This window comes from Epinephelus fuscoguttatus, linkage group LG8, assembly GCF_011397635.1.
Source record: "Epinephelus fuscoguttatus linkage group LG8, E.fuscoguttatus.final_Chr_v1".
Lineage (NCBI taxonomy): Eukaryota > Metazoa > Chordata > Actinopteri > Perciformes > Serranidae > Epinephelus > Epinephelus fuscoguttatus.
The window spans coordinates 24542608-24556915 of record NC_064759.1 but is presented as its reverse complement, the minus strand read 5'-3'; the positions used below and the strand labels follow the sequence as shown (position 1 = coordinate 24556915).

The window sequence follows — 14308 nt, the reverse complement described above, 5'->3', positions numbered from 1 at the left end:
GACAGCTGCAGCTGATTCAGAACGCTGCCGCCAGAGTCCTTACAAACACCAGGAAACTGGACCATATTACACCAGTCATTAAATCGCTACACTGGCTTCCTGTGAGTCAAAGAATAGATTTTAAATTCTTACTGCTGGTCTACAAAGCCCTAAATGGTCTCGGACCAAAATACATGCTTGATCTACTGGTTCCCTACGAAGCATCCAGACCCCTTAGGTCATCTGAAACAGGTTTCAATTCAATCAATCAATTTTATTTATAAAGCCCAATATCACAAATTACAATTTGCCTTCACAGGTCTTTACAGCATACATCATCAGCATCAACAGCATCTGTGGTACTGTTGTGTGTTCCAAGAACAAGAACCAAGCAAGGTGAGACAGCATTCAGTTATTATGCTCCTCACCTGTGGAACAAACTTCCTGTAGATCTAAGGTCTGCTCAAACTGTCAGCTCCTTTAAATCAGGGCTAAAAACACTATTGTTTACTGAAGCGTACTCTTAGATTAAATATTTACCTGCTGTATTCTACTGCCTGTACTCTTTAACTACACACTGCTGATTTATGCCTTTTATTATTCTACTTCTTTTCTTATCCTGACTGTTCAATGTAATTTTTTGTAATTTTATGTTACTGTATTTCATTATTATCACTGTCATTTTCAATTTCTATTTCCCTTTTTAATCGACTGTTTTTATTGTTTTAAATTGTGTCTTGTTGCTTTTAATGTCTCTGTAAAGCACTTTGAATTACCTTGTGTTGAATTGTGCTATACAAATAAGCTCGCCTTGCCTTGCCTAAACACCACAGCCTACCTGAATATTGTTGCTGACCGTCTCCATCCCTTTATGACCACTGTGTACCCATCTTCTGATGGCTGCTTCCAGCAGGATAACACACCATGTCACAAAGCTCAGATCATCTTAAACTGGTTTCTTGAACATGACAATGAGTTCACTGTACTCCAATGGCCTCCATAGTCACCAGATCTCAATCCAATAGAGCACCTTTGGGATGTGGTGGAACGGGAGATTCCATCATGGATGTGCAGCTGACAAATCTGCAGCAACTGTGTGATGCTATCATGTCAATATGGACCAGCATCTGTGAGGAGTGTTTCCAGCACCTTGTTGAATCTGTGCCACGAAGAATTAACGCAAAAGGGGGCAAAAGGGGGCAATACCAACCCGGTACTAGCAATGTGTACCTAATAAAGTGGCAGGTGAGTGTATTTTTGCTAATTAAAATGGATAAAATCTTATTTCATAGTAGAGCTAGTAAGAGCAAATAAGACAAGAATTATGCACCCCATGGTCCCCCTACGCCTCACCCCCTGCTTAGGGGCGCCAGGTCCGCAGATGGACATTAAGTTAGCGGCCGTAGCAGCTTGACTTCAGCCAGGACTAGATGAATTTGACTTTGAAGCTAAAATTCACTTAAACATTCCAGCTTTACTCAATCAGCCCATTTTAAAACCAGTATGCTGTAGTAGAGCCAGAATAACACATACTTGGCTTGTGTGCTTTTGTCTTAATAATAACAATAATAATAATAATAATAATAATAATAATAATAATAATAATAATGATGATAGTAAAAAAAAAACAGGATCCTTTGTGAGATAATATCTTTTAACCTAAGGCCTCATGAAATTTAATAAAAATAAACAACAAAGAAACTCACACAATCAAAGAAGCAGTTTCCTCATTTTATCTGTGTTGTTGTGCACATTAAGAAGAGACCACACCCTGCTTTCAACACCAACTCCACTGACACTGCCTCTACAAAAGCAAAAGGGGGCTTTCTTTGTAGATCTGCCTACATTTGTTGCCCCTACAGTTCATGTCTCAATGTTCTGACCTCCAGGGTAGCAGATACAAAGAGCCGTGATCTGCCAGATAGCAAAATCAGGTAAGAGTCTGACAACACTAAATTAAATTGCTGAAATTAATCAAATAAATTTACTTTAAATAATGTAGAATATCCAATAAATGTGGGCTTGGTACATTTGTGTAGAATATTGTATTTGGGAGTTCATTTTGGAGTTTCTGATGTGCTGCTGGGATTTTTGGGGGGTATTTTTGTTTGATAAAGGTTAGGGTTTCTCTGTTATTGGCAGCCTTATTTCATAAGAGACAAAGAAACCTCTGAGCAGCAGTTTATTAAAAAGTGAAGATATCAACAAGCATTTCTAAAAGGAACTGAAACCTCAGCATCAAAATTGTGCAGATTTCAGTAGGAACAGCAACAACTTAAAACCTCTCAATAGAAATATAAAATTAACCATGGGTTATTACTGTTAGAAATGGATAAGACAGTGTCAGCTGAATGTGGACTGACAAATCACAGTTTAACCCTTTAAAACCTGGAGCACCGTCACTTTTCTAGTGTTGCTTTCAGACACCTTTCACAAGTATTTCTGATACCTGAGCAAATTCTTTAAAAATAAAAAAAAAAATCAAAAGGCACTCAGCAGTTTGGCATAACATATCCTGCAAATTGCAAGAAAGTATTAAAAGATGTCAAAAAGTTAGCTGAGAGAGAGAAAGAAAACTAGGGGAAAATAAAAACAGTTATCATTCATTCATTCATCTTCTAACCGCTTCATCCTCTTGAGGGTCGTGGGGGGGCTGGAGCCTATCCCAGCTGACATCGGGCGAGAGGCAGGGTACACCCTGGACAGGTTGCCAGACTATCACAGGGCTGACACATAGAGACAAACAACCATTCACGCTCACTTTCACACCTACGGAAAATTTAGAGTTACCAATTAACCTAGTCCCCAATCTGCATGTCTTTGGACTGTGGGAGGAAGCCGGAGTGCCCGGAGAGAACCCACGCTGACACGGGGAGAACATGCAAACTCCGCACAGAAGGGCTCCCACGCACGGGATCGAACCGGCAACCCTCTTGCTGTGAGGCGAGAGTGCTAACCACCACACCACCGTGCCGCCCAACAGTTATCATATTTATACATTTAAAATAAGGTTACAGAGGGTCATTTTCTGTTTTTGTTGTTTTACTTTTTAACTTTTTACGAATATCATGCTAATATTTGGGTCATTTCTTGTTTTAAAAAACATCAATTGGCTTAGGTTTCAAACGGTTAAACTGTTTAAAACCAAAGGAATTTTTCCCCAAAAATATTTAGAGCACAACAGCACCTTTACGGCTCAGTAATGGTCGAGGGTCATCCGAGCTTTTCTGGACTGGAAAATGAAATTTAAATCAAAGGGCATTTGAGGAGAAACAAGATTCAATCAGTATTATCTGTGAGGACAAATCATTTTATTATTTTTTTCTTTTGGGGCCCAAACTGAGTCTGATGTAAATGAGTCGTTTGGTGTCTGAGTTATATATTTTTATTTCTGTTAAATGAAAGAAGAAAAGCGTCAATATAACAAGTGAAATATCTGAATGGTAGTGTAACCATGTACTGTATATTGTATAGAATAATGCTAATATTTGTCATATAAATACACTTTCCAGTTCAGTTTTGCAGTTATATTGTAATTTGTGAAAAAAGTGTTTTTTCTTTTCATTTTAACATTCCACAGTATTTTACACCAACAACACCTCAGAGAACTATATGGACCAAAACAGCAAGATGATGATATTCTGCCTGTTTCTGGCAGGTAAGATAATTAGTCACGATGTTCGGACTTTGCTTTGTTTCACTCTTTTCATCTGAAACGGGCCCCACTCTCCCAAGAGTCCCAGACTGACACGCAAGAATATATATCGACTGTTTCAAACTTGACAACATAAACATTATGCATGGGTCAAAGTGTATGAATATTTGTTAACTCAGTAGCTGACAGGAAGTAAACACGGATCAATGAAACATGAAAGTTGTGTGGTTGGTCAGAAATTCACAAGAGTGAAACTCTGATATCCGAGTGTTACATGTTGAAAAAGGTACGTTAACACATAGCTTATAATTTAATGACCTATCATGGCAAATTTTGATGCTATGGACTTGGTAAAAGTGTCTGAAAACTTGGGAATAAAACTCTTAATTAATTTCTAATGGCATCTATTGGTATCTCTACTCAATGCTTTACTCAACAATAATGTAATGTTTTTGGATTAAAATATGTTAATTTTGGGGCTTTGCCAAGCAAGTGTTGACATATATGTGACTGCTTAAATTTGCATATACAGTATATATTTCTTTCACCCCTTAAAGTCTCCATGCCGGTGCCCTCTTAAACAAGCAACACTCAGTGTTAAGGGCCCCACATGAGCTGTTAACACGGATCCAGAGATGTTCTTGACCACCCCTGTTAGTCACCTCTTTGTATCCAGTCTCATTCTAACATACACCCTACCTAAAAAATCTATCAAGGAGAAGTCATGTCATTCTTTGTCACTTCCATCACTTTCTTTCAGCTCTCAGCAGCCCTGTGTTCGCTGGAGAATGGAAGGCGAATGTTGCAAAAAGTCTCGACACTCTGGTCAGTTCCTGCGTTGTGGTGCCGTGTTCATTCACCCATGGCAAAGGATATCTGCCCACCTCCAAACTCAGAGGGATCTGGCATCGTTCAAATGATCGAAATCAACGCATCTATTACGAGGATCAAACGCAGGTTTTGGAAAACTTCAGGGGCCGCACACGGTTGTTGGGACATCTGGGTCAGAGCAACTGCACCTTAGAAATGATGGACGTTAAAAATCATGACAATGGCCCTTTCTGCTTCCGGATAGAACAGGCACTGACAGAGACAAAAACCGATGACAAGTTCTCCTTTATGGAGGATTGTGTCGAGTTCAGAATGCTCCGTATGTCACCAACTTTCCAAAATTTCATAAACCTCTGCCAATTTTCGTTGTAGAAACAGGATTTATCTCTTTCTTATTATCTGCATTTTCCTTTATTTTCCATTTGTAGCTGATCCTCCAAAGCCTGCCCTGACTCACCCAAAGACAGCCACTGAAGGACATCTCTACACTGTCACCTGCTCGGTCACCCATACCTGCCCCTCCCATGTGCCTAAACTCACATGGAGTAAGGCCGCTCCAGATGCGGTGAATGAGGTCCACAGAGAAATTCACCTTGGCTACTGGGAGGCACAGTCCATCCTGACCATCATTCCCAAGGAGAAGGACGACCACACTGAGATCAAATGCACAGCACAATTTAATGGAGGGAGGACGTCCTTTACAACACTGACACTCTATGTAAAACGTGAGATCATTTTCACTCTGTTGTTGAATTTTGAGGATGTTTTTTATTTGTCCCCTTCCCATTATGTGCAATATAAAAGAAAGAATGTCCCTTATATGTGGCTCTGTCTGTTTGCAGGTACAGAAAACTACAACCACATCATCATTCCCACAGTGGCGGCGATTGGCACAGCTGTGATCTTTGCAGTCTTCTGCATTCTCATGGCGAAGAGATACAAGTGAGTTCAATACAGACTTACACTACATTTCTAGGGATCTCCTATGTGATTCTCTTCTAACATATCAGCAGGCTGTTAAAGCTGCTAAAACTGAATATTTTTCCTCACTTGTTTCCACAAATGCTCACAAGCCTCAGGTTATTTTTAATGTATTTGACTCACTGGTGAATCCTTGTGATCCTATCTGTATTGAGCCTTCTTCTTCTCTGTGGAGAAGGATTTTCTGCAATTTTTTATTGATAAGATTTCTGCTCTTAGATCCCCACTCCCTCAGTCTGCTCAGGACCCCTCAGTTCCCACAGCAAGCTCAGCTGTTTTTCACCAGTTTGAGCCTGTTTCACTCTCTTAACTCACTGAAGTAGTTGAACACTTACGCCCTGCTAAGTGCCCAACTGACAGCATTTCATCCCGTTTGTTTAAAGAGGTTTTCAGTTCAGTTGAGTCTTTTATTTTAAAACTTATAAATATGTGTCTCAGCTCTGGATGTGTTCCATCCTCCGCCAATTTCCAAACTTCCTTTTATTTATTTATAGAGAAAGTCGTTTTCAACCAAATCCAAGAATTTTTAAAAGGGGCCAGCGTTTGTGGACCGTTTCAGTCTGGTTTTCGGTTTCAGTTCTGGACCTGGCAGAGGCGTTTGACAGACTGGATCACACAATTCTCCTGTCACGCCTAGAGCATTGTGTAGGTATAAAAGGCACTGTTTTAAGATGGTTTAAATCGTACCTCTCGGACAGATCCTTTTCTGTTCTTATGGGGCAGTTTTTCTCCTCAGTGGCCCCTCTGACCTGCGGGGTCCCCCTGGGGTCAGTTCTGGGCCCCCTATTGTTCTCCCTTTATATGCGACCCCTGGGGTCTATATTTAGGAAGCATGGTATTCCCTTTCACTGCTTTGCTGATGACGTGCAGGTGTATTTGCCGTTTAAGATTCCTTCCAAAGATTCCCTTCAGGCCGTGCTAAACTGCGTAAGTGACAATAAAACATGGATGGATTTAAACTTCTTAAAACTGAATGAAAACAAAACAGAGGTTGTCCTGTTTGGTCACCCTGATCTGGTTCAGGTCCTTGCCAGCTCCCTGGGCCCACTAGCACCTTACATGGGATCCCACGCTAGGAATCTTGGTGTGATTATTGATGGTGCTTTTAAGCTAGACGAACAGGTCAGCTCAATAGACTTGACTATTGAGTTGACCTGTTTGTTGTCCCTAACCCTAACCAGATCAGGGCGACCGAACAGGACAACCTCTGTTTTGTTTTCATTCAATTTTAAGAAGTTTAAATCCATCCATGTTTTAATGTCACTTACATAGTTTAGCACGGCCTGAAGGGAATCTTTGGAAGGAATCTTAAACGGCAAATACACCTGCACATCATCAGCAAAGCAGTGAAAGGGAATACCATGCTTCCTAAATATAGACCCCAGGGGTCGCATATAAAGGGAGAACAATAGTTAAACCCTGTCTAAGCCAGAAAGACCTTGAAAAAGTTATCCATGCTTTTATTACCTCTCACTTAGATTATTGCAACTCCCTGTATGTCATTGAGCAGTCAGAGCTTAACCGCCTGCAGCTGGTTCAAAATGCAGCAGCTCGTCTCCTAACTGGGACAAAGAAACGTGAGCATATAACTCCGGTGCTCTCTTCACTTCACTGACTTCCAGTTAGGTACAGAATTGATTTTAAGATTCTTCTATTTGTTTTTAAGTCTCTGAATGGGCTGGCTCTGGAATACCTATCTGACCTTATTAAGTTGCATCAGCCCTCCAGAGCCCTCAGATCAGCGAATCAGATGGTCTTGGATGTTCCTCAATCACTCTTAAAAACTAGCGGAGATCAAGCCTTTGCAGTCGCGGCTCCCGCTCTGTGGAACACACTACCGTTGACTGAGCGGACTGCGAATAGCCTCTCCACTTTTAAATCACTGCTTAAGACTCACTTGTCACCTCTACTGGGTCTTTTACCTTTGGTATATTTCACTGTATAAATGTTTTTTGTGTTTTGTTTTGTTTTTTTGCTTATTTTAACTGTAAAGCACTTTGGTTGGCCGTTGACTGTTTTAAAGGTGTTATATAAATAAAGCTGACATTGACATTGACAATAACATGAGCAGTTATTGACATTTACACAGAGGGGGTGTATTTCCTCTTACCCCTTTTTTATTTATAAGTTTTTTCCTGTGCTCCTCAATGAAGTGACCCTTTTTTCTGTCTCTTTAAGGACACGTATTGCAGAGCTCCAAAATCAAGAAGGCAGGTAAGGAGAAGATCAGATCCAGTTTGTAGTGCTATTGTGATTTTCATTTCCTTCACTCTATTGAAAGTGTGATTAATGTATTTATTTTTTTATCTATTGGTCACACAGTGTGTGGAACCGGATTTCCAGACTGTCTCGCAGGTGAGAAAACCTTGTGATTTTTATGAAAATGGGTGCATGAGATACTACAGATACACATTTTGTAACTAATATGCCTGGAATCTGTAACGGCAAAAGAGTACAGCTTGTAAGGGATTACATTTTTAAAGAGCAGTAAACAGCTGAAATGTCAGCAGGACAGTGTGAATAAAGTCATGAGGTATTTTAAGGACTTTTATCTTTAGATATTCTAATTTGGTGACTAGTTCCATACTGCTCAAACGGTAAACATTCACACACCAATGCATCATTGGTCTTACAGTCATCTCCCATATCTCTGCAGAAGTAACATCTTTATTTTTGTTGCTGCTTTTCGATAAGATCTCTGAAAAATGACACTTTGTTATTTTCTGTTCTTCTTTTTCTTCGGTGTAATCAGGAGCTGAATCTCAAGGTGAGAACTGAAAGTTGAGTTGGTGTCATTGGGTGTGATGTTCTCACAGTTGAATCAAAATTAACTCCAGTATGCTTTTTTTAAAAAAAAAAAAAAAAAAAGAAAAGAATCATCATCATCCTCATCCAGAGCAAAGATATCCATGTGTAAAAGGGGTGTATTTCTTGATTTACTCCTGAGAGAAACGTGATTGTCCTTACCTACTAAATATTCTGTGTTTGTGGTCTAAAAGGAGCTAAAACCTTTACTGTCCCACAAAGTAGGACATTTGTCTTGGGCTCTACACCCATGCTGCAGCCATAAATATACAACATACAACACAGTACATAAACAAATCAGTATTATACACCAAACGTAGCAATAACAGAAACCACAAAAAGATGAAAAAAATAGAATTAAATGCTAAAAATACCTCTACAACAATGCAAACCATCAAATCATAATCCAGTGCCAGTTCTGGCTTTATCTAAAATTATTTAACAGCTTTATAGACAGAGGTATGAACGAATTTTGAAATCTGTTCAATCCACAACGAGGCACTTAATCTCCTTCCAGAGGGCAGCGGCTCGTACTCTGTATGCAGAACATGAGAGGAATCAATGATGATCTTATTGGCTTGACGTAGAGTTTGAAAATAGTCTGCATGGAAATGTGCTCTTTGACACCAATTATTTTCCAAGCACTATGGATTAACTGGAGCAGTTTGTGTTTTAACTGCCTGATCAAAAGTGATCATACGTTTTTGATCAACACCATGAACTCTCGGACAACGTAAGAAATGCAGCCATTGTTGTAATCTGCTACAGAGACTATCAACATGTCTTCTCTAGGTTAGGTAGCTGTCAACAAAGACACAGATATTTATATGATGGGACATGAGCGATGGGTTGGTTGTGAATGACCACTGGCCTGTGGTCGCCGACTGCCCTTGGGTCAAACACCATCTCCCCTGTCTTACCGGCATTCAACACGAGGTGGTTGTCCTCACACCATTTCACAAACCTTCGAATCTCCAAAAAGTAGTAACATGAGACTGCAGTGCTGTTTGTTGGGATAAAACTTCTTCTCTCATCACTAAGCTGCAGAGTTAAAGCCCAACTTGCAGGTTGAAGACCATGGTGAATAAATGTGTAGGAAAATGATGTAGAAACTTGATTAAAACAAAAAACAAAAACATAAACACACTACAGTGACTTTGGGGTTGTTTTTTGAGAGAATTTTGCTTCCGCATCTAAAAAACCCACTAACCAGAAGTGACGTAGCGTAAGGGAGTCCGGCCGAGTTCGATTGAGTGTAACATTAATAAACATGGATCCCAGTACTAGTTTTGAGACTGAAGAGGTTGAAAATGTACATTCATATGCATATGATGGCCCACAGGCTTATAATTATGAGCCTGCTAGGCATCCAAGAGACCAGGAACAGATCAGGGTTAGGAGAAATAACAGCCACAGGAGAGAAATAGAGCTGTGGTGTGAGGAGAACCAGTGGAGAACTGGGCAGGTGTCTTGGTGAGCGACTAGCGTTAGCTAACGACAGCTAACGATGTCTAACGCTGTGTTCACATCACAACATTAAGTTTGCCATCACGTATTAGGTTATAACAAAGCTACCAGTAGTTCTGCCAGTATTAGATAACTAATGCTACTTACCCATAACAGAAACTAATGCGCAATGCATTAGCTATGCATGTTATAACTCCGCATTATGCTGTGTTCCCACTGAACGCGATGAACACGATTTACTCGCGCGAGTAAATGAAAATTCATCGCGCTATTTGCTCGAGTTTGGACGCTGGGCCATAATGTCCCTTATCGCGTCAGACGCGTTATCACGTCGCGCGAGTACGGGCCCGCCCATTTTCACTAGATAACAACAACATTCCTTCTGCCATTTCTTTCTCTCATCGACCATGGCTGAGATCACCAGGATCGCTGCACTTTACCTGCTCTAGAGGTCCCAGATTCATCTGAGGGCCAAACGCCGCTGTCGGTTCTGGGTGCATGATACCCTGCGGAGGCGCACTAAGCTCGGCGAGTTCCACCGTCTCCTACAGGAGCTCTGCCTGGACGACGGTTGGTTCCAGCGGTACTTCAGGCTGACTCAGGCCCAGTTTGAGGACTTGTTGGCAAGGGTTGGCGCCAGGATCTCCCGGCAGGACACCACCTACAGGCGCGCCATTTCAGCTGCGGAGCGTCTGTCCATCTGTCTCTGGTGAGTAGCAGTTTATTACTGTGTCAACAACTGGACGTTGTTGACACACGCCAGTGACGTTGGGAGAATCGCAACGCTGATTGGCTTTTGCGGCACAGCGTCACGCGAATTCGCCTCAAAAGTTCAATATTTTCAACTCGAGCGATGAGGCGTTGGACGCGAATTTCGCGTCTATCGCTCCGCGCTAGACGCCTCTATCGCATTCATCGCGTCGTGCTAGACGCGTCCATCACGCCGCCCGGTGCGATTTCGCGTCTAATCGCGTCTTTGCATTGACTTTGTATGTAATCTTGACGCGCGAATTTGCGAATTCGCGTTTGGTGGGAACACAGCATTACGGTGTATTGACGTCCGCAGGGGAGAGAGAGAGAGTTATGAAGATTTCCTGATAATGTTTTGTATGATAGGTGCTTGTGTGGGAACTGCAAGCCCATGTCCTCAGCTGTGGAGAGTATGTGCTGCAGGGAGGTGGATGCCTTCTGGGCTGTGGTGGAGAATCTGACCCCCAGACCAGACATAACATGCCAGGAACATAATCCTCCTGTCCAAAATGAGCGCTGCACGCACCGCGTTTTTGGTCACAGATGAAGCCGTGAAATCGCTCCTCTTCACCTGCACAAAACGCACCCAGGCACGAAAACTAACTCCAAAAACGGTGGACTCGATGTCCTGACATACTCGAATTTGTGCAACCTGCACAAACACAATAATTCGGCATAATCACAAATGATGAAATGCACTGTTAACAACCGAAAAAATACGAACTCACAAGTTTACTACCGCTCAGACTCACTACCACCTACGCAGAGTTCCTTTTTCCTCTGAATTTGTCATGTAAACCATAATAAATTCTGAATTAACTTCTTATATAGGAATTTTCAGACAAGGTTATGTATGTATTTTTAAAAAAATGTAACCTGCAAGTTGCACTTTAAAGGTGAAAACACTGTGGGTTTCTTACTGCGAGTGACCCCATCACTTTACATCACAATTTAACTTAAATTTCATATATTGTTGATGAATGCATCTTTAAAAGTCAAATTTTAAAAAATGTGTATTTTCTTGTTCTTTCAGATAATCTAAAAAAAGTGATCAGCAGCCGTCATCATCATCAGTCTGCACCAGTGTCTTTTTTTATGCTTTTCTAAGAGTCTTTTTAAAGTTTCATTATAATAATACAGCAAGTCAAGGGGCAAACATTTGCTGATGGCTTTAATTTCTTAACTTGCGTTCATGTTATTCACATATCAGCTTCAGAGAAATGACGTTACTTTAATAGTGACTTTTAAAAAATCAGAAAACACACACACAAAAACAAGATATAAAAATCTGTTGACAAAAAGCTTTACCAGTCTGGTTCCCTGGAAAGCAACGTGCCACTTTTTATTCATTAAACTCACACTCTGCATACTGAAAACTTCCCCACCCACTGGTTTGTGATATAGACACTGCGTTTGGATTTCTCAGTTGATCATTAGAGCCACAATGACACAGTTTGCTGTCTAGCACCAAATCTTAAAGCATGCTACTAACACCCAGCACTTCCTGTTTTCTGAACAGATGTATCAGGAATGTAAACATTAACTCTTTGTATATAAAATTTAGTTTTGCGCTTATCTGTTGTGATTGCCTCATCATTGCTTGACTGGTAATGTGTTTGTCCTCTACAGGGAACATATGTACAAACCTCCATTCAGTATACTCTAGTTTCATAAATGTTTAACAGTCCAAAATATACACTTTCTTTTTATTCAGCTGCCGTACCTTTTTGGACAATGGTTAACTGCCATGGATGTTTTTGTTTCTTTTTTTACAAACTGCCCACTCTCAATAGTCCTTTAGCCGTGTCAGCCAGATGGTGGTGCTTTAAGACTGCTCTAGAGCAGCTGATGTCATCAAAGAGTGGAAGTGAAACAAGAATGGGAGACAAACTGAGGATCAATTAAGTGTGACGGAAAGTTCAAGAAGTTCTGTGGTTCCCCTCGACAACAAGAAAGCTCAAGTTTAAGCATGTACTAGAAAACAAAAAACAAATGTCTGAGCCACTGTTTGTACATCTTTAAGTATTTTTGCATTGCATTAAAATGCTCATTGCTTGTGTGTCTAGCTGCCATGACATAATAAAGTATAACTTAAGAGTGACCTCTGTAAAAACTGTAATGATATCATGTAAGGATAAAAGCCTTTCAACATGACTGATTTATTGCAGTAGATCTAAGTTTAAACTACACAACCGTACAATTCACACAAGCTTAACATCTACAGCAGTAAAATGCAACGAACACATAGCAGCAATCTTGGAACCCATCTGCTAGAGTTTGACAACAATGAAAATTGTAGCTGCTGCGCAGGAATGGTCAGGGCCGGGCAATTTTAGGCAAAATTAGGCAATTCTGAGCAACACACACACTACACACACTGAAACAAAGCATATCACAACATATAGAAGTTGCATCATATAATTATGGCATGCCCTTCAAATTGTGGATGAGTGGCTGAAGTGATCAGACTCATAATATACAAAGAAAAAACTCAAGAACAAGAAAGTAAGAATAACATTCAATCAGTATCTGTTACTTAACCAGGTAAAAACTCATTGAGATTTAAAACCTCTTTTCCAAGAGTGACCTGGCCAAGACGGCAGCACAAAAGCAAAATGGTTACACCAAACACACAAGATACAAATAAAATACGATCACACACTACAGGAAAACCAGAGTGGGATTACATGATTACACAGTGCAATCACAAGATCCAGTTGTCTTTGATAATTGTCTTGAATTCCCCCAGAGTTACAAGATGTGTCTGTTTCAAGTCCTTCTGCACATCGTTCCAGGCAGACGGGGCAGAGAATTTAAAAGCCTTTTTGCCCAGTTCAGTTCTGACTCTCGGGACCTGCATCTGTATGATGTCCTGAGAACTCAGGCCAAATTGGCTGAGGTTGAAGTCCAAGAATAGATTTATAAATAAAAGTTATTATTAACTGCTAGCAATTATGAACAAACTGGCCTGATCTAGCTTAAAGCTAAACATTATCCATGGTGACAAAGATGAAAACATTTTTTAAAATGTAAAAGTAGCTATTGGATAGACTCTGCATATTGACTGATAGCTAAGCCAAATAAACAGGGAAAAGAGACAAGGGATAACAGGGAAAAGTGTTGATAAAGAGTATTTGTCTCTCGGCAAAACTGCCTGGATCATAATTATTTTAACCTTGGTAGTCTCTAATCCACATAGCATGATGCCTGAACATATAGGACTTTCACATTAGAATGTCCGTTTCGCCTTAGCTGAGTCTTGATCTCACAACTTCTGAGACTGAGGTCTGGCTTCTATCTCACTGAGCTAATTGGCAAGTGACAGCTTTTGTGTGGCTTCACAAACTGACTAAGCCAAGCATCAGGGTGCCAGACAGTAGCCATCCATGCCATGGAAAAGCAAATTTCAAAGTGAAAGTTCCAAAGCTGTAGTACATATGGTTGATTTGTTATGAATTTTCAAAGTTTTGAAATTTAGAGGCTTGCTGTAGCGCCAGCATCAGGACTATTGTCTTGTGTTTCCAATTGAGGACATCTGACATGGGACTGGACCTTTATGAAAAGTTTGGGTAGTTGGGTTGGTTCTCATATGGAAATGTTGCACGAGCGGAGAATTGAACTCACAATCTTCAACACCAAGAACCATCTTCTATTTCACTGAGCTAACTGGCAAAAAGAAATGTGACTTGTAGCTTCACAAATTGACTAAGCCAGTCGCCTGTGTGCAAAACAGCAGCCGTTAGTGTGTAAAGGCAGATTTCAAACGGCTGTCAAAAATTCAGTTATTAAGACAAAAATCCGAAAATACACAAATTGCATCTAGACAGCATGGAGAAACTG

The 14308-nt window shown here is 40.6% G+C and overlaps 1 protein-coding gene across 2 annotated transcripts in view; it reads left to right on the top strand.

Moving 5' to 3' along the window:
- The first annotated feature begins 1787 nt into the window (after positions 1-1787).
- The window catches only part of LOC125893756 (myeloid cell surface antigen CD33-like), a 56194-nt gene continuing 43673 nt past the window's right edge, over positions 1788-14308 (top strand). Inside the window, exons 1-9 of one of the 2 annotated variants that reach the window (XM_049584650.1) lie at positions 1788-1913; positions 3560-3637; positions 4395-4784; positions 4894-5190; positions 5308-5407; positions 7625-7660; positions 7769-7801; positions 8199-8213; positions 11502-12083. In XM_049584650.1, the coding sequence (XP_049440607.1) occupies positions 3592-3637; positions 4395-4784; positions 4894-5190; positions 5308-5407; positions 7625-7660; positions 7769-7801; positions 8199-8205 (909 nt within the window). In that variant the 5' untranslated portion in view covers positions 1788-1913; positions 3560-3591 and the 3' untranslated portion in view covers positions 8206-8213; positions 11502-12083. Of the gene's footprint in view, positions 1914-3559; positions 3638-4394; positions 4785-4893; positions 5191-5307; positions 5408-7624; positions 7661-7768; positions 7802-8198; positions 8214-11501; positions 12084-14308 lie in introns of those variants that run through there. The other variant, XM_049584646.1, reaches the window with a different exon arrangement.